This window comes from Sander lucioperca, chromosome 6 (assembly GCF_008315115.2).
Source record: "Sander lucioperca isolate FBNREF2018 chromosome 6, SLUC_FBN_1.2, whole genome shotgun sequence".
Taxonomy (NCBI): Eukaryota; Metazoa; Chordata; class Actinopteri; order Perciformes; family Percidae; genus Sander; species Sander lucioperca.
In genome coordinates this window covers 11,493,561-11,517,403 of record NC_050178.1, presented here as the reverse complement: position 1 = coordinate 11,517,403, position 23,843 = coordinate 11,493,561, and the positions used below count along the sequence as shown (strand labels likewise).

General features: G+C 38.3%; 2 protein-coding genes across 4 annotated transcripts; both read right to left on the bottom strand.

The window, feature by feature from the left end:
- Positions 1-46: 46 nt before the first annotated feature.
- Positions 47-11,477, bottom strand: pkp1b (plakophilin 1b). Its single transcript, XM_031302090.2, has 13 exons — positions 11,171-11,477; positions 9,314-9,402; positions 7,723-8,147; positions 7,456-7,597; positions 6,947-7,154; positions 6,361-6,529; positions 3,898-4,015; positions 2,805-2,981; positions 2,189-2,359; positions 1,823-1,976; positions 1,361-1,547; positions 1,141-1,225; positions 47-783 (listed from the first exon to the last, which is right to left on the bottom strand). The coding sequence occupies exons 1-13, from the start codon at positions 11,355-11,357 to the stop codon at positions 709-711; spliced, it is 2,187 nt and encodes a 728-aa protein (XP_031157950.1). The 5' UTR covers positions 11,358-11,477; the 3' UTR covers positions 47-708.
- A 1,056-nt stretch (positions 11,478-12,533) lies between these two features.
- On the bottom strand, positions 12,534-23,013 carry smpd2b (sphingomyelin phosphodiesterase 2b). Of its 3 annotated transcripts, XM_031301910.2 has the most exons (12): positions 22,740-23,013; positions 21,890-22,051; positions 21,191-21,293; positions 20,986-21,082; positions 20,697-20,773; positions 19,739-19,832; positions 16,859-16,948; positions 16,681-16,763; positions 16,341-16,473; positions 15,658-15,762; positions 15,336-15,513; positions 12,534-14,068 (listed from the first exon to the last, which is right to left on the bottom strand). In XM_031301910.2, exons 3-12 carry the CDS (start codon positions 21,238-21,240, stop codon positions 13,644-13,646), a joined length of 1,332 nt encoding a protein of 443 aa, XP_031157770.1. In that variant the 5' UTR covers positions 21,241-21,293; positions 21,890-22,051; positions 22,740-23,013; the 3' UTR covers positions 12,534-13,643. The 3 variants fall into 3 exon arrangements, with proteins under 3 accessions (XP_031157770.1, XP_031157769.1, XP_035858174.1); XM_031301909.2 differs by lacking the exon at positions 21,890-22,051 and having other exon boundaries at positions 22,740-23,012; XM_036002281.1 differs by lacking the exons at positions 21,890-22,051; positions 22,740-23,013 and having other exon boundaries at positions 21,178-21,293.
- Between the last annotated feature and the right edge of the window lie 830 nt (positions 23,014-23,843).

Sequence of the window (23,843 nt, the reverse complement as noted above, 5' to 3'; positions counted from 1 at the left end):
TGATAATGTACTCAGATTCCTAGATTTAGTGACACATTTACAGCTGGAAGAGTAGATCTCTGCAAGCTTTATTTATTACACTTTTTGGGACAATACAAATATTTCAGGATCACACACATACATATGAAGAAAACAAATGGATACACACCACCAACAAAAGTTGTCTTTACTCAATGTAAACACACATCACTGCTATATACAGTGTCACTGTTTGTATATAAACGTATGAAGTGCAACAACAGAAATAGTTTTCTGTAATGTATGTTATTTTTACATAATCAAAACTACTTTTTTTTTACAGTGTTGTGTCATGATATTAAAACACCAACTTCAGTGAATTATAAAACCTTACACCCTTGTGTTATTATGTAATGAAGCAAACCCATGGTAGAAGATTGTAGACATTAAAAGATATTTGAAAGCAGTTAAAACTAGAAAAGCAAACAATGACAGTGTGGTTGCTAACATGGTGCATCTTATGTTTCATCTTGTTTTCTTACAAAGGAAAAGTAACCTGCCTTTACAGGGCTACTGTATGTACATGGAAACATGATGTGGATACACATATTAAGACACTTTGTAAGTCTTTGTGAAATGGGTAAGGATGCTGCTCAGCCTCAGTGTGTTTACGTCCCGTAGATATGCAGAAGACTTGCAGGTGAGTTACTCTGGGGAATTACTTTCAGAGATCCGTTTAAGCGAGTCAAGTTAATCAACAACTTGAACCGACTTGTGTGCTGCCGTGGTGATGTCGTTCACAAACGAGGACTTGCTCATCCCTTGCTGCAGGACAAATAGTGAAGAATAAATCATTGCACTACCTCAGTAACCACACTGAACTGACAGTAAGTGACACATTGATTTCTTGAGTCGGTGTTGAAATGTGTGTTATAAAGCATCATGCTAATGTGCTGTTGTACATGTGTGAACAAAGTCCTGCCAGTTGCTCCTAGATTCCTCAGCCGTATCACTTTCTTTCTCTGGGCATTTCCTGGCGACGTTGCCTAATACTAACACTTCTACCCCTGTTTTTCAGAAATACCTGAGAGAGGTGTGGACACTTAAATTGAAAGTAGAATATCAACAGCACACACCCAAACCCTGACAGATCTTGGCAGACAGGGTTAAGCTTCTACTCACCTTTTTTAGGAAGCTTTGTAAATCTTTATCTGACCACATGCTGTAGAGAAGCAGGGCTGCGGCTTTGCTGGATTTGGGGAAATAGCTTAATAGAGGGAAAACAACTGTTAAAGATCAGTTTGGACTTGTGGAAAATCTAACATGCATGCAAAATGTAATCCCTGGTGAATCATAGGTATTTCCCATTATCTTGAATAATCTTATCTGTATGTAACATTACCTGTTTTGGCTGAGATCTTTCAGTGAGTTAATCAGGTTGTTGTTTAACTGGTGCTTGCCCATCTCAGGTTCCTTCATAAGCAGGCAGTTGGAGGTCCGACAGGCCATGGCCAGTGTGTCGTCAGACTCATTTCCTTCCTTAGTGCCTGTGCTGAGGATGCCCAGCAGCTCTGGGAGGGCTTTACGAGCTTTAGTAACAAGGCAAACAAAACCCACAGGCTATTTAACACAAGCACACGCTTGTAAAACTGCAAATGATTGATCAGGATAATGCATGTCAAGATACGGACTCAAATGACATCTACTCTGAAGCCAAAAATATTGTAGATTCTAAATACATTGTAGTATTATGCTTAATCATATTTATGTTTGAAAACAAGCAGGGGATATGGTTGTTGTTGTTTTTTGCAAATGAAGAGAAAACATTGTTTGAAAAACATACTACATTGCAACTGTGTCTTACCTATGGCATTGTGCAGGTTTGGGTTCTTGGCCAGGTTTGCCACCAAAGCCACTGTGTTCTTTTGCATGGTAACTTTATTAGATTTCAAAAGGGGACTGATAACTTGCAGGCCATTCAGTTTTTGCACAATGGTCTGGCTCATTACACCGGAGACCTGTAAATACAGAAAACGATACAAACTAAGAAAACATCAGTAGTCAATATCAAAACATGTATAAATAAAGTTAACATACAGGATTTACTGGTAGAAAAAAATATTTACAATGATCATTTTAAAGTTATCCAAACTAGTGTGCAAATAGAAATCAAATGTATTATTTTTTTTGTCCTGGTCAGTGTGTAACAGCATAACATATTTTTTCTTACAATGCCTTCATTTGTGGTGAGGTTCTGCAGTGCACCACAACAGGCTTCCTGTGTTTCTTCTCGCTGGCTGGTGCAAAGCAAAGTGAGGTAACTCTGCAGAGTTTTGGAGTGGATCAGCCAACCGGCCCCATTAGGTTGTGGATCCTCAACAACCGGGAAGTCAAAGTGGCGCTGAACAAATAAAAGGAAACCATCGTTGTCAACGTGTAGCTGTTATATCATTTACTTCTAAAAAAAAATTTTTGGAAACATATTATCCTAGGAAACATAAGATAAATCTGAATGATTTCCAAACACATTGTGTCACGTAATAGATAAAACATTGTGTACATTTTAACACAAAGCAAAAGATAACACCTTCAGGAAGTGTCACCGTGTCTCACTAAGCCTTTGAAAAGCTAGATTGTAATTACTGGTATAGCTGACATAATGTTGGTACCATCAATGAACAAGTTACACTGAGGAATAGAATAAATGACAGACAGACGCACTGACAGATACTGTCTAGACAAACTAATAAGCACTTATAGGAAGTGTCAACAAGTATTTCTGATGTGCTGTCATAATAAAAAGTAACCCTTTAGCCCTGGTCTGCTGTGCACCTTCCTTGTCTCACCTCTTGTTCTGACAACTTGTTTTGGGGACTGAAGCAGCCGATGGGGCCGGTGTCACCCTGAATGTGGTCCCTGTTGACAGTCTTGGCCAACGCTGTGATCCTGCTAAACAGGGCCGGAGCCTCGGCCTCCAGCTGGAACGTCAGGTTGTGCAGGATGCACACACAGTTTTCTACAGACTGTTTCAACAGGTAGAACAACACACAAAATAAGGGTGCATGTAAGACTCAGACACAGAAATTGTGACACCAGTGCTAATGCTCAATAACCCTCAATATCTTATGAAATATTGTACAGGCGTTACTTTGTCCCTTCCCTGTTAATTAAATTGCTGTAAATAATTGCTGAAAATAAAGTGTCACTGCCTATTGTGCATTGAGATATTTAGCCAATTATTAAGCTGTAATACAGAAATAAGTTATATTAAATGGCAAACATATTTTACTGCCTGTAGAGCACTGCCACTGCTGCAAGAAATTAGGTCCAATATTATGCTCATTTTTTAAGGTTAATTTAGATATATTTGGGTTTACATGCTTTAATGTAAAAAAAACCCCACATTTTTCACACAGTGTCTATCTGAATATACCTGTATTGTCTGAGACGCTCCATTTTAGCGCCTGTCTCTTTAAGCCCCCCTCCTGAAGAGGTAGAGTCTGCTCTGATTGATCAACGATCAACAATGGTCCGCATCTGCGCTCTCAGCGTCTCTATACGGCAGTTGCAGCCGGGGAATGACTGCAATGGCACTATCTACCTATATATAGTATAGTTGTCATCACAACTGTACGGATGACCTGGCGGCTCGGTTAATGTGCACTGTTTCTGAATACGGGCTGTGTGCATTTCTCTGTAGATTGAGTGATTCTTTCACAGTATTTATATAGCACTTTGACCTGCTTTATCATTTGAAAAAAGACACGGAAATCTCTATTTTCACAAAACAGGTCCTTTAAAGACTAGAGCAAAATAACAATAACATTTGTTGCATTCAATTATTTTGTTGTGTCAAACGAAGTAGTTATCCCGCTTGAGAAGTCTTACTAGTGCCCCGTAATCACAGACAGTATTAAAAGAACATTGCCTCTCGCTTACCTTATCATCTGGGTTTCCTGCATCCACACAGTCTTTCACATAACTGACCAAAGAGTCGACCAAACCTCGACATTTTCTCATCGTCTGTCTGTTGCTTTGCTTCGTACTGCTTAGGTTTCTGTTGAAAAAGAAATACAAGATGTTACACAATGTTTCGATGCATTAAAGAGTATACACAGACTTGAAAAAGGAGTTGGGGATTTGGAAAAACTTCCTGGCTTCCTGTCCCCAGAGTCAGAACTAAACAGGGAGGAACAGCGTTCAGTTTTTATGCACCACATATCTGAAACAAACTCCCAGAAAACTGCAGGTCTGCTGCAACTTACACTACCGGTCAAAAGTTTGGGGTCACTTAGAAATGTCCATTCCACTCCATTCCAGACAGAATACCAGCTGAGATCAGTTGCATTGTTTTTTTAATCAGGGCAGCAGTTTTCAGATTACATTATGTGCTTACATAATTGCAAAAGGGTTCTCGACTGTTGTAGACAGAAGTGGCTGAAGAAACGCTTGAAATCCATGCTTTTTGGTCTAAACGTCATACCCAAATTAAAAGTTGTACAGCTCCCATATACTGTGCCTGATATCATTGGAAAGGTGATTGATGTGGGTGTGTTTGTGTATTTGAGAAGTGTTGTATTTTGTAGTTTTGGGCTTTTTTCTTTGCACTTTTCAAATGGATATAAAAAAACACACAGACATATCTGTAAAAAAAGATAGATTTGAGTCTTTTGACTTCTGGATTTTTTCTGTAGTAAGCTGTACAAACATGTGGCTATGGCCTTGTGTTGTCTGTATCTCATCAAATGTGTTTACAGCAGTGTAGTCTAATCATTTTACAGATGTATGACTTGGATGGAAATAAAAAAACTCCATTCTAGCCTCTGTAACTCTGTGTCAGTAAGGCCTAGAATCACCCTGACACTTGTAACAAATACTTTAGAGTGTTACCTTTCCAATGATATCAGGCACACCCCAGAGTGTCAAAGTATATGGGAGCTGTGCCACTTTTCATTTGGGTATGACATTTAGACCAAAAAACATGGATTTCAAGCGTTTCTTCAGCCGCTTCTGTCTACAACATTGGAGAACCCTTTTGCAATTATGTAAACACATAATGTAATCTGAAAACTGCTGCCCTGATTAAAAAAACAATGCAACTGATCTCAGCTGGTATTTTGTCTGGAATGGAGTGGAATGGACATTTCTAAGTGACCCCAAACTTTTGACCGGTAGTGTATGTAAAGCACTTGGGATTGCCTTGTTGCTGAAATGTGCTATACAAATAAAGCTGCCTAAGGACACATAGATATTCTAGGCAAACACATAAATTGTTTTTATATGAAGATCGTAGCCCCTGCTATGAGTGTGGTAGTGTATTATAAGTACAGCATGTATTGTTTGTTTTTTTATTGTTTAGATTGAAACAGTTACGGAAACTGAAAATTGAAAATTTTACCTGGCCTTAGAAGTAAACAATAGTAATCTTGTTCAGTCAGGGAAATGATTAAAACAACAGTCAAGTCAAACAGTTACAGCTTTCCCAGAATGACACAGGAAGGCGGTCAACGTTTCACACAACAGCCATGTGTTTGCTGATGTAGTAGATAAGATTATAATGTTAGTATCACCTGTTAATGTGGGTGTATGTTCTGGACCTATGGTGATGAGGATTAATATAAAAAATGACACATTTTTTTTACAGAGGTGACTTAATAAACTGTTATTGTGTTGCTCAAAGGGCTGGATTACTTTTTTTTTTTTACTTAATAGATTAGCCTATATGAACTTTCACTTTATTGTACTATTAATTTATCCAGGTCCCAGTCTATAATGTTCATCATAATGAACTAAAATTGTAAAAACATCAACATGTTGACAGTGTGCGAGCTCACTACTAATATTATTGTCTTTGGGGCACGTTCACATCATCCGCACCACATTGAAATCCATATCTAATTCGGGCCTTTCAAAAATTATAATGGAGCAAACCGACTCTTAACCAGTTTTGTACTGACCTCGGCTTACCACAAATCTTTTCAAATGCACATGATACTAAATAAATCTCTCCAGGAAATAGCATGCTTTTAGGAAAACATTCCTAAAAGCATGCCAAAGTTATACACAATTCCCTGGTGCATGTTTGGTATTTACAGCTGTTGGAATGTATGGATAAATATGTATAAATATATAATAATGTGTTTACTGCTTGGTCCAGAGTTACAATACGATACAACTTTATTGTCAGTTTACACTGAAATTCATTTTGCGTTACCGAGCAGCTCTGCTCAAAAAGAAAAGAGAAGTACACAAAGAGTTAGACCAACTAACAGTTACACTAAGATAGTATAAAGATGAAAACACATCAACAGCTACACATAGGCGATAAGATCCTTAGCCTTATGAAAGCTAAAGCAAAGACGCTGGCATGATATCGGGTGTTCAGTTGGATCTTTTGCTTACCTTAGACATCCGGTGGCGTTGAAGAAGACCTCAGGGTCTTGGATGTTACTGCTGGTCTGCTTAGGACCGGTTGTGTAAGGCAAGATCACACTCTCCATAAGGACAGGCAGAGCACTCTTTAGCAGGTCTGGCTTCAGGCTGTCTACAGAGGACAGATTCCACAGGAGACCTGGCGAGAAAATGAAAAACTCTGCTGTTTAAGCAGCACCTCAATCAAATATGTATTCTTCCTATTGTAAATATATAAAACATCATTATCACGTTGATTTTTTAGGTTTAATGTGTGTGTCTAATCTATCAGATGTTTTCATTACAGGAAACCCTGATTTAAAACTTCAGATCTTTTTTGGATGTTTGTAATGTTCAGATGCAAGCATACATTAATCATTTAATACAGTAGCAAGGTGATTTTGGCAATATGTTTCAACACTTTGCAGAATGCCAGCACTCGAGGAATAGCTCAGATTGACAGCAGGATTTTAGGTGGATGTTCTACATGTACTACACACAAGAGGCTCTCTGTCTGACTTAGGTGTGTGTATTTACGCGTATGTATAATGTTGCATATTTCAAAGCTAACTTGCACCTGTCAGCTGTTTCTGTATCTCTACAGAGTCTGTATCTCTGAGCAGAGCCACAGCCTCCGTGATGCCGCCCGAGCGATGTATCTCCTCCTTGGTATTGTGGCTTTTAAAGGACAGGTTACGGAGGGCAGCCAAGGCTGTCTGGTTGACTTGTAAACTGGAGCTGCGTAGCAGATTCACCAAGGGATAGATCCCTTTGAGCTTCAACACCTGCGAGACGAGAGGGCTTCAGTAGTTAGCACAGTAATAATTTACCACAATCTCCATGGTAGCTATTTATTCCATACGTAGCTTATAATGGCTAGAATGGATTACAATGAGTTAAAAAATACTTCGCTCTGAGAAATGGCAAAGTTAAAACCTATGTCAGCAGTAAGGCTGCAATAAAAACTGGGAAAAGCAAACCACTGCCAGGGACCCTCCAAAAAACCCAGGTTTACTGCATGTTAAAGATATAATCCTTAAGATTTTCCATCTGTCAACATGATATGAAGATAACAAGACCATCCACCTCCTCTTTAGCCTTGTCGTCAATGAAAGTGTTGTGCTGTATGTAGGAAGCGCCACAGTGCTGATATGTCTCATCCTCGTTGGAAAGAAAATCTACAGCCTCCTTCATAGTGATGTCAGCAACTCCACTGTTGTCATTTGACCTGCAAGGGCAGAAAGCAGTCCGAATGCTATTTAAAAAGCATGCAAGAATCATTTGTACATTGAAACATTTGATTCATCATCATCGTTTGAACTTAGGAAAATATGGCATGTGAGTCTCACTCACCCAGAATCTCCTTTGGTATTTGGAGCACCCTCGGTAACGGGAGGCTTCGAGAGTGTTTTGGTCACGTCAACTTTGCTGCACACGAACTGGCTGTTTGATTTGGTCTGACCTGTGCCATTCATAGTGTGCAGAAGCTGAAGCTGAGGCTGGGATGTGGTGTTTGTTATAAACTGACTGGTGGCCCTCTCTGTCCTGTAGGTGCCCCTGTTGGAAATGAGTCTCTGCAGAGGAACAGGGTTTTTTGGCATGGAGAGCTGTCGGGCTCCACCAGGCTCGCTACGGCTGGTGTAGGTCTGACCGACGGCCATGGAGCCGACCGGGGCGTAACCCCTCTCATACTGATAGGTAGAAGCTGCTGTGTTCCTCTTCACACTGGATCCCTTTATGTTGTTGACTAGTTGCCGATTGTTTTTCTCTGCGCTGAGCTGCAGAGCCAAAGAAAACATGTGTTTGCAATAAAGGATCACTGTGTCTTGTGAAGGCTAATTTCACCAGTGACTAAGCAAGGAGACAGAGGGAGTGACATTAAACTGGCAATGGCAAATCACATGTTGAAAGAACTATTTTGGTGTGCAGCCCTGAGGCTGGTAAAGAAGAGACAGAAAATCTCTGGAAGGATCTGGAAACAGGTTTTTTAGAAAAAGAAAAAAGAAAAAAAAGTCAACTGGGGACAACAAATCTTTGAGCCAGTTTCTTGTTATTGGTAATAGGCTCCCACAAGATGGTATATACAGTGCCGTACTAAACTGCCAAAGAAAATTCATGCTATCATTGTGTGCTTCTTGTGTTATTTCTGCAAAAATGATGCATCAAATAGTGGTGAAATATAGCACTTTCACTTTGATTTACTGGGAATTACAAGGCGGTTGTGATGTAGTTCCCTCCAGACCAGATAAATATAGACTTTTTAGATTATTTAATGTTTTCACATTTATTGATTTCAAAGTTGCAACAAGTAGTCAATTGTGTGATTAGTCAGTAAGTTGGTAGAAATGTTGTCTGTTACTAGCTGTTGATGTGTTTTTTCTGTTACCTGCAACTATTTTAACAATTGTCTTAGGTCTCTTCAAGCTCACATGCCAAATATTAGCTTGTTCCAGGTTTTTAAATGTGAGGATTTGCTACTTTTCTTTGTCATATATGATAGTAAATTATTTTTTTGACAGTTACTCGGACAAAACAAGCAATTTGAAGATGCCACCTTGGCCACTATAATGGCCATTGTTCACAATTTTCGGACACTTTATAGACAAAACAATTAATCAATTAATTAGGGGAGAAAGATTGTGATTAATCAATAAGGAACATAGTTGTTAGTTGCAGTCCTAATCTAAATGGTGTCTACATACTGTAATAAAAAATGATTTAAAGATGTCAAATAAGACAAATCTCAGCTTTACAAAACACCATGTGTAATTTGTGCAGAGTTGTAGAATAAACTCTCTGACACAATCCTACATGGTAGCTACGTCCCTGCCTCAGACTCACATTATTTCCTCTATGACAACACGGTGATGATAAAACAACCAGAGAAGAGTCACTCTCGCCAATCAATGGTGTGATAAAAATATAGAGGCGCTCCATAACTTACAGTTTTAGAATTCACATAGAAGAGGCCTCCATTCATTTTGCTGGATGGTGAGTTCGGAGCATCTACGAACACGGAGTCATACGGAGGGGCTGAGGAGAAATGTGGAGGGTTATCCATTTGATATCTATTCAGTTGGTCTGATAGTTTCTTTATGCTTAAAGATAATAGTGTCCATGTTGTATTAAAAGAGGAATTCAGGTCCTAAAACAATAAAATGTGAAAGCAGCCAACACTTTAGACTGGTACACTAAATAACAGGAAGCAGAGGCCCAAACGTGGAAACATGAATTAATGAAAGTCTGTATAGATTATTGCTTAATGTACAGGTAAACGATTGTTTGTTCATTGGTTTTTCACACTCAGAATTACAAATCACACTGAAGAAATATAAAATACATGTGAGGGCGTTGTAGAAACCTGCAATGGCTTATGTAAAAAACCACACCCAAAGGACATACCGAGGGTAACATCTAGACATACAAAATAATGTATACTTTATTAATCCTGCATGGGAAATCACCAGCACATTTGAAGTATTAGTGTTCAAAGGTTTCATATAAAATGAGTGTAGAATTATATTAAGAAAAGGTCACACTACAAATCTTATTTTGATAATCAGCATATTCTGTTGTCATTTTTCAATCAATATTCACTTGTGTTCTATATTTAGATAGAACCCTATTTGGTTTTTAAAAAAAAGACATTCGGACATGGTGGACATAAAACGAAATTAAATAAATTATTCAGATTTTAAAATGTTTCATCCCAAATTTCATATACAGACAGGTGTCAGGTTTTAAGAATCTTCCATTTTTTTTCTTTTTCTTTAATACATTCTTATTTGTTTTCCTTGTTAAGTCACTCTGGATCAACATGCTTTGGGGTGAATTAGATTCAGAGATGAATGGGCCAGGGCCATAGCCAGGATTTTAGAGATTCTAAGGTCACGAGAAATAATTAATCATGAGTCGGAGTCCCCACAACCCCCAGCAGAATAAATAAATAAATGTTGTTACTTATTTGGTATCTTCTAAATCAGCTGTTTAATTATATTTGTCTTCAAATTCCATTTAAATGGAGCAGCTCTTTAAAAAGGAAATTCCCCTGAAAATCGACAACTGCAACAAGAGCTTTGGCTCTATTTTTTCTGCACTATAATTAGTCCCAGAGAACATCTATTCTTTCTAAAGAACTTCCTGGGAAATTACAGAACAAATTATATAAAGCATTACAGGTTAACTTCCAAACATAAAAGTCTATGCGCTATCCACCACTGCATATCAATTTAGGTTCACAATGCATTTTGGGCCACCCAGTTTTCAAACTGTAATTAGGCAGACTCAAAGCTGAATTTGGCAGATTTGCCGACTATGACACTCAGAATTTCCCATAGAACCAGAGTTTTCATATTCAGGCTGTGAAATGGGCTGCTGTAAAATATGTAATCATTGTTTTGCTTGATTTGTTTAATTCTATGATGGCTAAGGAACTTTTTTTGCTGACTTTTATGTCGACCGAACTGTAAGTGAGAAAGCTAAATGAGACATACATAATATTGTTATATAATAATACAGTAACAAATATTTGACTTTTGATTAAATAAAAGCATGTCAATAAACTCTGGCCATTAATGTGGTTCTTATTTTCCAGTGTGGCCCTTAGTGAAACGGAGTTTGACACCACTGGTCTAAATGGTGTTTCAAAGTCTTCTCCACACTGTCAGAAATACTGAATCCTGTACGGAAAATACAACAATCAGCCAAAATAAATATAAAAAAAATACAAGGTTTTCTCTTTAGTCCTCAGAGTCCTGAGTTGTATGTACGGCCCTGGCCCTGATGTACTGGCTGCTCTTACTTGTTGGAGATAAAGAAGAAGATCCACTGCTGCTGGACCTCTTGGACTTGGTCCTCCGGATCATCTGCACTTGTTCCAGGACGCGCTGTTGGCCTGATCGGCACTGGTTACCGGACGGCAGAGCCAGCGACGTGTCGTCCATATTCCCGATGGAAATAACCGATTTCAGCGGATGCAGACTCGTCATTTTTTTTGTTAAGTGTCCGGGTGGCCCAACAAGATCCAGAGTAGGCAGTCAGCTGCGGAGAGTCGGTGTTACCAGAGAGAGGCTTATACATGCGCACCTTGCCTTGCACAATTAGACCGCGCCCATCCAGGCACAATAGACCTACACTCCTTGCACTTTCTCTTAATAGTCTTGCCCTATTTTCTACAGTCTGTTATCTTGACAAATACCACTCCTTTGGACATGTGCAGCTTTTCCCCACCGCCAAACTATAATACAAAGTAACCATTCACTCAAGTAAGCCATGTCAACAATTTAGGGTATTCAAGTAATAAAACAAAAGTGAGTTTACCCTCCACTTAGTTTAGACCTGTTCACAGTGCACATTATTCCTCTGTATACCTGCCACTACAGCAAGAGTTGGGAAATGATGCCATCACTTCACACTGCAAGACCAACACATTATTAAGAAGTAGGTCATTAGTATCATTTATTTGTTTTGTAGTAATGCCAAACAGCATAATATATTAGGATAGGATGCAGGTAAAATACTTTCAGTATGAATGAGCTTTCTTAGACCTAGGCTACTATAACTTACGTAAATATCAAGCAAGAAAGAGAAATATGACAAAAGCAGATTAGTAGGATGCAAAATTTAAACATACAAATTATGACTTAAGAAAGGCCAGGGTTGCACAAGGGATTTGTGACATATACATACTGTATAAGTATTTCCCTTGGCTCTGGCCAAACAAAACTCTTAAATCCTGTTCTCAAACACACCTTCATTGTTCTCGCCTTTCCAGTAACACTACTTTATCAATCTTTTGTGAAAATTCAAGGACTGATTTTGGTATGCACAATAAAATTCTGTAATTCAATAATTTGCATTATGTGTAGTGTAGACTAATTCACATACAGCATATGTATTCAGGTGTGATCAGGGGCTGTGTAACTAACAACTTATTGGGGTCCTTAATTGTGATAAAGCCACAGTATTCTTTTAACTTTTGAAATGAGTGAGTTAAATCCATTGATGTGATCTGCTGTGAGAAACAAATGAAGAATGTTAATGTACCACACCCATGAGGCATTTGGAAAGTTCACATGTCCGTATAATGCTCTCTAGTGGTGGATGTGTAGAATCCATCATACACTGACTTATCTGACTTATCCACAGCCACAGGAGTCAGGAAGCGTGAGAATAAATTCTTTATTATTGCTTTCATAATCATACCCATCACAATTTTAAGTTGAAATGAACATCAGGTATTGTTTTAAATTCTACAACCTTTATGAAATTAAGAACTACCAAGTGATTTTCCAACACTGAGGTGAAATAATAAAGTTTAAAAATAATTAGTCTTTGTTAGGCTTTTGCTGAGTCATACACTGTCTTACAGTAACGTGAATCATTAAGTAATTTACTTTCTTACATAAAAGCGAAGTGGTTTATCTGGTTAGACAACTAAGTGTACTGCACACTTACAATACATGATATGATATATTAAGCATTTGTAATTTTCTACACTACATGATGTTTTTTAAATTATTTTATTCACATTTATACTTTGGAAAAGAGGAGTGCAGATTGTCTCTAACATAAAGATACTTTCCGGTGCAAGACAGTAAACATGAGACATGCAGCTCAAGTTTGTCCCTTTTCCTACAGAATACTAGACTGAAAAGTCTTAACTGGTGCATGAGGATCCTTGTTTTTAAGTGCCCCTGGAAGCTCCCAACAATCTGTCCTGCAGGGAACAAATATTACTGACCAAAATGTAAACCGTCAACATTCGCAGTGTCTGTGTCTTCCGTGCAGTGCTTCTTTCTGCAAGTAAATCAGCACAAAGTCTGGACCCACTACAATTGTGTGGTGGACTCTCCAAATCACAAAAGGGAAGCATGAAATTAAAAACAGAAACAACTGGTCCCGCTGAAACTTCTGGTGGGTGGAATGCAAGTCGGACCTGAGGCTAGAGACACAAATGGTCACATTTATGACCTTTAAGAACAGCAGTAGCATAGAAGTACTATACTATGCAACAGGAAGCGTGTTGAGGTGCATTGAGGGAAATCTAGGGTTAAAAAAGGCTAAAGACAATTATATAAAAAGTATTAAAAAAAGGTCAAAGCATGTGTCCTGCACTACTTTCAGAAACATCCTTCAAAAGCTCCTTCACTGTACAGTACAAATCTTAATCTCAAGAGCATAAAACACATTCAGAGGATGAAGGACTTCCTCAAACATCCATCTTAAAGCCCACTTCAAAGGCTACTTTCAGAGAGCCCACTTTGGCTTCTGTATTATTCCTCTGGGTCAAAAGCACTGGGCTCATGGACCTTTGGGGGCCTCCGCTGGGCGTTGTGGGGCTGAGCCAAAGGAAAGCCCCGGAGCTTCTCTTGCAGACTTCCTACAGCCAGCCTCATCTGGTCTTCAGCCCCCTGAAGAGATTTCAGCTCTATGGTATAGAAGATGTACAGCAGAAAGGTGGTCAGCAGGATGGCGAAGCACAATGCAGCCAGCAGGTAGAAGGAGGTACGAGGGAAAGGTTGTTCTGCTCCCAGGGCCAACCAGGGCACGGTGGCGATGGCCAGCTCCAGAAACAGCAGAGCCAACCCCATCACCCCGGTGCGTTTGGCTGTGTAGCGCATGCTCTCGGCACAGTGCAAGCCCACTTTGACTTCAGTGCGGGCCTCTGTCACAATGTCGACCAACTCAGCCAGCTTCCCTGAAGACATGAAAGGGAGAGGAGACAAGGAGGAAGTCAAAAATCTTGCAAGACTTGATAGTTGACTTTAACACAAGTGCCATTGGTATATTTAATACAAGTAAGAGTCTACAGCCATGCTAGCAGATCTGTGGGGCTGCATTTAAACCCCATTCCAACCAGATTAACATTACAACATAAAATATTCACTGTGCTCCTTGTTAATTTAACAAATCGTTCTGGATAGCATTTTAACCATGATGAAATTACAGGATGTGGTCTAGAACAGACATGGACTAGCCAAAAAAGAATCCCAGCATCTACCTGTAGCTGACATGACAACAGCCCATTTGATGAGCTTTCACGAGGTCTTGCTCTCCTGATGACTTAAATTTTTTCTGGCGTGGTGTTCCAAAAAAGTCCTATACGTTGGTCCTAACATGTTTCCATCTATCAGATTAGCAAACACATTTTCGACTTCCTCAAAAGCAAAATTTCATAAGGAGCTGATAAAAAAGTAGAAGAGGGATCCACTTTAAAATACAAGGATATCCCGTCCGGATGGGATTTAAATTACAGGACGACCAGCAAGTCCGTAATAACGGCTGTAATAATAACTGGGGTGGGGTTGAAAAATAACAACATAACACTCAGACGGGATTAAAAATTGCCGACCAGTGCAGGTAGTGTTAAAATCACCTCCATTACCCTAGAGAAACCCATTCAGTCTAAAAGGGGCTTCAGGCACAGCAGTGCTTTGAGCTAAATGCTTACATCAGCATGCAGACATGCTCACAATGACAATTTTAACATACTGATGTTTAGCTGGTGTAATGCTTACCATGTTCACCATTTTCATCAACATTCAACATTTGGTAATTAACACTGAATAAAGTAAAGCAGATGCTGATGGCAATGCCATTGGTTTTGGAGGTATTGCGTCATAAACCAAAGCATTGGACAAATTAACACTTTGACCCGATGATGGCGCTAGAGGAACTGTTTAGATCAGGGGTATGACAACCTTTTTAATATCAAGTGCCATTTTAAAATGTTCATGTCAATCAGTGTGCCATATCAGCATTAAGCCTGCAATCATCTACCGAGTCTGGTCAGGCAGTGTTTTTTTTCCTTTGCGTCGCATTCTGTGAAAAAGGCAACGAGTACTAGCCAATCAGAGACAGAGTAGGGCGGGTCTTCGCGGAATGCGCTACCTAAGCTAAGGTTGCTGACTCCTGGTTTATCTCAGTCCCTAGAGCCACCCTGCTAGCATGGCTGGAAAACATACCTGCAGCAGAGTCCTTATTCTTTGATTGCCTGTCACGTCCGGTCTCAGTTGAAGTGTGTGTCTCCAGCCTAAGCCCAGCAGTCAGAGCCTCATGGTCGGAGTACGGGAATGGATGGTCAGGGACGGAGCCGTTGGTGGTGGACATGAAATCACAATAAATGTCTGTTTTGGAAGAACCCTGAGAATTAAAAAAAAAAAAAGAAGGGAAATTCGCTTTGGGGGTCAAAATACATTACAAATTCATCTGAGGACTCCAACATCTTGCTGTGAACATGATGGGGTATTAACACACCAGGTGTGACGACACAAATCTTTCACCCACCTTGAACAGGATGTAGTCGATTCGAATTCCCTTCTCAAAAGGAAGAAGCTCCTTTTTATTGATAAAAGGGTTGTCAGCTATGAGAGTCATACCATCCTCACATCCCTGCAACAGAAATTGATAAAATATAATAAAAAATAAATTAAAAAAAACACAAAAGAAAAATGCATTTTTTTTATCCTGACAACCTGTCTCTTGTTTTCATAGTCTTGACATTTTTTTCTGTCAGTGATGACATTTAACTTACAAGCTCAACTCTTTAGATATGGGGCCACAATGACACTGCTGGATACAGCTTTACAACTTTGCAGAACTACTGCCACTACTGACCAAGTGTACTTGAGGTTGTGCGTGCAACTACCTCGAATGATCTTAGCCAACTTCTAGGGTATATGGTCACCTTCCTTTTACATCTACATACAGTAAATGGTTTAGTGAATGTGGTTAAACTGGAGAGTTGTTTTTTTAAACCTGTCTGTATACCACTGTCACTGTGCCTCAGATTTCACCATGAACCTTATAAAATGTAAAAAGAAAACTTTAAAAAGGCAAATGCTATCAAAACCAATACAAATTATGGCCAAAACTACAAGATTAAGCTCCATTTAAAAAACTGAATTTTCCTTTAATTACTGTGTTTTGGCAGACAAAACAATCCTAATAGCATTGTTGTCACTACCTACATCAAATTTAGCGGTCTCTACATAAGAGTCTCGGAGTCCAGTGTAAGACCTCAGTAGTCTGTTGCCGAGGTCCTCGGGGTGCATGTTGAGATCACCACCTAAAATCACCACATCTGCTCCAGCAGAGGTGTGGCTGATAGGTACAGAAAACACACATCTATTACCAATGCCACAAAACAAGATGAAACTTGATTCAAAAGTGAGTACTGATTAGTCTGCCAGGCACTGTAGTGCTGCTTTAAACATTTTCACTAACTCAAGATAGCACCTCACCTGAGAAAAATAAGCAAATATTACACCAGCTCAAACTCTTTGTGCAGAATTAACAAAGACACACTACCGAATGAACTGCTGCAGCTCCCAGGCCTGAACCACTCTGTGAGGTAGATACAAGTCCTTGTCTCTGCAGTACTCTGCATGCAGCTTAAATCAATACACAGAGAAACAGAGCATTGGTCAATAACTGTATATAATATACTGTATATATAGGGTTGAGCACTGATATTAAAAAACCTTACATGAGTAACATAGACGTTTGCAATCAGGCTGCCAATGTTTAGGATGGCCATCCCAACAGCTTTACCTCCAAACCAGTCTCCATGGTGAGCCTAAATATTAGGAAAAACACAATAAGTTATGTGAGAAAAGGCGGTATGCTAATCTGCAATGAGAGGTTGTAACACAACTCTGAGGGTGACAATGTCTAAATGTCAATCCATCTCTACATTGGTTGCCTGTATCTTTTAGAGTGGAATTGAAGAAAGAGTTTAATGATCACGTATAAGACAAGTATAGGACCGGCTCCTCACTTTACTGCTGACTTGCTAATCTGGGCTTTGGTTGCATGCAGGTAAAATCGCCTATTGTCTGATGACGATTTAGCTTTTTAATATGCAAATATGTTTATAGAGATTAGCCAAAATGTCGTCTGGACCTAAAAGACTTACAAAAGTATTGACTCTGATTGTAAACAACGATCCACGCATAGAAGAGTAATTCTTTGCCAGGATATCCGCTAGCTACACCGGTACCCCTGAAATATTGCCTGTTGCCCCCAGAGAATAAACTGCCGTCAGACTGATGGGTTCCGAGAATGCTGACTTGTTTGCTCAATAGGTAAAGAAAAGGAATACCACACAAGTAAAAATAAATATGAATTTAAACCCCAACGTAGTACAAGGTAAGTTAAAGAAGAAAATATAACACTAAAAATATAAAATAAAGTAATATAATTTGGACAGTAACTGTGAATAATGAACTGAATGTAAACAGTAATGTAGTAAATGTATATGAGGTGTGTCAAGATTTCGATTTCAAATCAATAATTGATCGAAATGATCTTTCGATTTCGACTATCGAAATCAAGAGCAAGATTGGCGATTCCCCCAGTATTTTTCTCTCTCTCCACCCTGCCTTCTTGCTCACCAATAGCCTGCAGATGCGGAGTCGGAGATAACGGAAAAACAACAGAACTGGAAAATCCTCCTGCTTCCCTGAAGAAAGCGGTGTGGTAATATTTTGCCTTCCCCGTGAGTGAGTTATGGAAACAAACAACGAAGGTAAAGCATGTGGGCTCTGACAGGACTCCACTGTGCCTTCAGGTGCCTTGTTTCTATTGTACATAAATGACATTTGTAATGTATCTAAAATATTTCATTTGGTTTTGTTTGCTTGACACCAACTTGTTTTGTTCTGGCAAAAACCTTGAGCAGGTTTTGGATACAGCGGAAACAGAACTAGACTCTTTAAAACGATGGTTTAATCTTAACAAGTTGTCACTGAACATAAATAAAACTAAAATAATAATAATATTTGGACATCGGAAATTCAAGAATTCTAGACATATTATATTAGATAATATTGAAATAGAAAGAGTATATGAGAACAGATTTCTGGGAGTTGTCATATATCACAAAATATGCTGGAAACCACATGTTAATCATATTAAAACCAAAATATCAAGTCCATAGCAATTCTGAACAAAACCAAAGATATTCTTAATACAAACTCATTACATTTATTATATCAATCTCTCATGCTGCCATATGTAACTTATGGTGTGGACGTTTGGGGGAAAACATATAAAACAATCACAAATCCAATTTTCTAACTTCAAAAGAGAGCAATCAGAATCATAAATAGGGCTAATTATAGTGAACCGACAAATCAGTTATTTATAAACTTACAGGTACTTAAATTTTGTGAACTTGTAGACCTTACAGTAGCATCACTAATGTACAAAGTATATAATAGCATGTTGCCAGACTGTATCCAGAGGCTGTTTCAAATAAGAGAATGTCAATATGAACAGACGGGAAGCTGTATTTTCACTAAACCAAATAGCAGAACAAATGTAAAACAAAGATGTGTTTGGTGTATGGTGTTAAACTGTGGAATGAATTAGAAATTGACATGAAATGATTTAAACATAAGCGGATTAACAAATATAAAACAGAAGTGTGAATACCAGAAGGTACACAAAACGTATGGGATTTTTTGTGTTGTACTGGGTTATACAGTGTATACTTAGTTTCTGTAACTTTCATCTTCGTATGAAAGAATATAATTCATGTAAAAAGGATAGGTGTAATAAGCTCGGGCTTCAGCCTACACCTTTTCGGTCCTGTTTGTTTCTTGTGTGTGTGTGTGTGTGTGTGTGTGTGTGTGTGTGTGTGTGTGTGTGTGTGTGTGTGTGTATGTGTGTGTATGTATGTGTGTATGTATGTATGTATGTATGTATATATATATATATATATATATATATACACCTACGCTACCGGTCAAAAGTTTGGGGTCACTTAGAAATGTCCATTCCACTCCATTACAGACAGAATACCAGCTGAGATCAGTTGCATTGTTTTTTTAATCAGGGCAGCAGTTTTCAGATTACATTATGTGCTTGTCTGTTCCTTTTTTTGTTTTGTTTGTGGAAGTAAAAGAAATGAACCAGGTACACACATTTAAAGCTAATGGTGCATACAACTGTTGAAGAAATAGGAAGAAGATTGCAGAAGTACCTTTCTGGCATTACAGTCACTGCTGAATATTATTAATTTTTTTTTTTTTTAAATTGAAAATCAAATCGAGACCTTAAAATCAAATTCTGGATTTGGAGAATCGTAACACCCCTATTCACACACACACACACACACACACACACACACACACACACACACACACACACACACACACACACACACACACACACACACACACACACACACACACACACACACACACACACACACACACACACACACACACGCAAATATTTAGGTAAGATTGATTAAGATTATCTTTCCAACTGTTTTGTTTACTATTCTTCACTTTCATCAATTTATACTTGGAATTTACAGTACAAAACACTACTTTCTGTGTCTCAGGCTCTCCAGACTTACCATGTAAGGATAACCATTCAGTGAGTAGCGAAAAAGAAATGTATCGTGGATTCTGTGTTTGGAGAAAATGGCCAGTCCACTGCCGATGACTCCACTGAAGAAAGAGAGAAAAAACAGGACATGAGTAGAAGTTAGTTGCCTTGAAGTTACAGCTTCAGAAGTACATGATCATCATTTAGAATAGATAAAATGCCTTTATTGTAATTGCAAAACGAAGTAGAACGAAATTTAAGTAGCAATCCTGACGATGTACACACATAAAACAGTAATTAGTAATAGAGAAAAATATAAATATAGGTTAAAAACAAAACAAATATATATATATTTGGCAAATATATATACAGGCAAAACATATATATATATTTGTTTTGTTTTTAACCTATATTTATATTTTTTTAATATATATATATATTTTTTTTTAATATATATATATATATACCATATATATTTAATATATATTTGATTAAAGATAATAAAATATGCATTTGCTATGACTAAAACAGTAGAAGAATGAGATATTGCACTTCTGGATATTGCTCAGTATGCAGGAAATATTGCTGGGTTTAAAGAAACAACTCACATTCCTGGTTTCCATGTCGATCTACATCTTTAGTTACTACTGTATGTGTAATCTGTAATAAATGTGAGAATTTATCTACTAGAGTTGACATTTCTGTGAGCTGCAAAGGGGATTAGAAAGGTAAGGACTTTGATTAATCTCAGTCTTGTGCTTTTGTATGGAGGTCAAGAAAGACTTAAGCTGCATTAAGTTGTGCCTAAACTTCGGTTACATTTTGGGTCTTTAGATCAACGTCATGCAAGTACATTTTTCTGACAGAGGGGCACCCTTTTGAAAACAACTTGCTCATGAATTTTAATCTTAGAATGAAAGACGTCCAACGCTAACAGGTTCAGAAAAGATTGCGCAGCAACCTTGGGATTAGAGTGAAAACATTACCTTTTGAAGTAATGAGAGTAAGGATGACTACAGGCAAGTTTCCTTTTCAAGGATAGATAGTCTTTTTCACTCCACACCTGGAAAAAACAAATCTAGATGTCACAAAATTAGAATACCAACAATCTTTGCCTAATTAATATTGTTCATATGAGTTTACAAGATTTATGACCTAAGGTTGGTCTTCATCGCAGAAAACACAACATTTACCTAAGAGCATGAGTTGAAAAAAGTCAATCAGATTAGGGATGACTCTGCCACTTTATAACTCTGTAAAATGGCTGCCACCAACCTCTTGCAGTAAGACAATATCATGCTCTTCCCTGCACAACATATCTCCGATCATGGCATAGCGCTGAGGACAGTGTTTGCTAAGATAGCGGATCCCCCTGAAAAAAAGAATCAGAGAGAGTATGGACACTGTGTGCTTGCATACATGCATTAAGACAAACTAAACCCCAATACATTAAGAATAACTACAAACCACAGCCACTGACCAGCAGTTCAGAGAGAGGACCCGGACTTTGACAGAGTCTGTGTTAGCCATGCTGGCAGATCAGTGGATCAGTAGATGTGATGGAGTGTCAGATGGGGCAGCTCCTAACGTGATACATAAACATTATTGTTGTTAGAAGTTGTTGTTTGGGGTCCATTTCTGTTATCTAATCCCACATGGACATATTAGGTAGCATGGCATGTCTAGGTATACACACAAACTTCCAGCATATACTGTACAATACACATAACAGGAGTAATTCAGCAAAGTAAAGCCACTTGAGAGTTGGACAACTGGACAACTTATAGACCAAGTGCAAATACACACATATGAATTCAGTTCATATACTTCATAAACTGAAAAAGCACACAATCACGAGTCTGTGGTAGAAGTAAAAACAAAAATAAACATTAAAAACTGCATAGTAAGCGCCAAAAAAAGGCAAACCAAGCAGATTGCAGCCTGACTATAGTTCCAGTTCCTGGCCATAAATTGTTTTAAGGATTCAGCAGATTTGTAACAGAAAAAACGTAAACAAATCTTATTTGCTCCTCTGGAATACTCTAATCGTAAATTGTGAATACAATTCTCTATACTAAAATAATGAATGTACATCTTTAAAAGGTTTAGACAGGTCTGAAAATAAGAGACTATGTTTTTCTTTTTTTAAATAATGTAGGCCTATGACAACTGAACTGACTTTGACAGGCCTCACTGTGTCATGCAGTGGGGGAAATGTTGTTGTTTTTTTTTTTTTGTTCAAAAAGAGACAAGGTATAGAGGCAATTGCATTCACTCCTTTCTCCTGGGAGGGCAACAATACACCAGTCCAGAACGGAGTGCTGACATGGCTTTGCTCTGTCTGGGGAGAAAAAGGGGGAAGCAGCAATGCAGCGAAAAGAATCAAAGGGCTTTAGTGTCATTACAGAGAGAGCAAACAACATAAATAAACCATTCCTTTGCTATTCCAAGGCTAAACACTAACCTCAAGTTGTACAATGCGTCCACAAAGGAGTGTACAGACAGTAGATGCCATAGCCACCGACACTGGACTTTAACTCAAAATTAGGATAAACTTATCGACACTAAAACAAACAAAAAATACGGTAAATGTTGTCATATTTATAGCCTGCATGTGCCCTGGGTTTTGCACAGCCAATGTACTCCAGATTAAGTTAGCTACATGTGACCCAAAATGCAGGTTGTTTGAAGGTGTTTTGGGGCAAGAAATGCAGAGGTTGAGTAACGTTGGCTTTGCAGACAAGGTGGATTAAGTTTTAGCTGACGTCAATGCTAACGTTATACCTAGCCATCTCAGTGTGTAAGTGGATATGTTGATGAAACCGTAACAGTTGCCTTCATTATTATGTAACGTTAGCTGTAATATTTGACCGTTAACCACAAAGCGTAAGATAACGTTAACAGCTGCTAAACAATAACGTTAGCCATTTGACTAACGTTAGTCACTGCAACGTTAACCGAGAACGTCTCCGGTTACTGTTGACTTGTCACCAATATGGTTTAATTATTTATTAGCTAATTCAACTCACCTCACGAGCCTGTTGACGTCAGCTGAAGTTAACTGGACCGTCTGACCGTTATTATGCTGTAATGTTAGTTTTGGCTTTGGACCCCAAAAAATCCTGTTAGCGTGCTAGTTCACTATTCATAGTTATCCTAGTTAATTAATATCAAAGTCGGTTGAGCAGCATCTCAAATAACGAACACTGACGGTAACTTAGCGGTGTTGGGCCACTTCCATTGCTACGTGCTTTTCCTACAAGCGAGGGATAAAAATATGTGTTGATTTCCGGTAAAACAGGAACTGGAGTCGCGTCCGACAGGATTCCCTCAACACGTGTATAGAACACATTTTGAAAGGCGTTTGTAGTAATTATGAAGTACTTATTGGAAAAAACGCCATCTCAAATAAACAATAATTTATTTTTGTGTGAAAGCATTCATCCGGTGTTATTTTAGCTAACTTGACGGTTGTTCCCGGTTTGATTCAGCCTCAGCCGCAATTACTTCTGGGAGGTGAAGTTCTATTAGTCATACGCTTCCCACAAGCAAGTAATACTGATTCAAAGCCCAAAAATAACTTAAAAAGAACAGAAATAACCCTTGTTAGATTATTAGATATTTGTGTGTGTGACTTTTCTAAGTTTCATCAAGAAATCTCTCTTTGATGGAAACATGATAAAAGGCCCCAACTAGACACTGCTTTTTAATAAGGTGTCATAAGATCTAAAAAAAAAAAAGTTGGGAACCACAGGTTTAATCTTTGGCAATTAAACTTTTTGTGTAAAATCTTAATCTGAAAAGTAACCAGTAACTACAGTAAATTTGTCAGATGAATATAGTGGAGTGAAAAGTACATTTCCCTCTGAAATGTAGTGAAGAAAGTATTCAAAAAAGGAAATACTCAAGCCAAGTAGGCCACTTCAAAATTGCACGTAAGTACAGTACATGAGTAAATGTGGCCTACCTGTACATGCACCAAATTCTGTGACCCGATTATGAATTTCAGCTATATTCCCACTGAACATTTAACATACTTTATCACATAGACTACTCTATTCTGATTTCAATATACCAAAATCTCTGGTCCTTCAGTGTATATATTGCTAAAGAATTTAGGTTTGATAACAGCA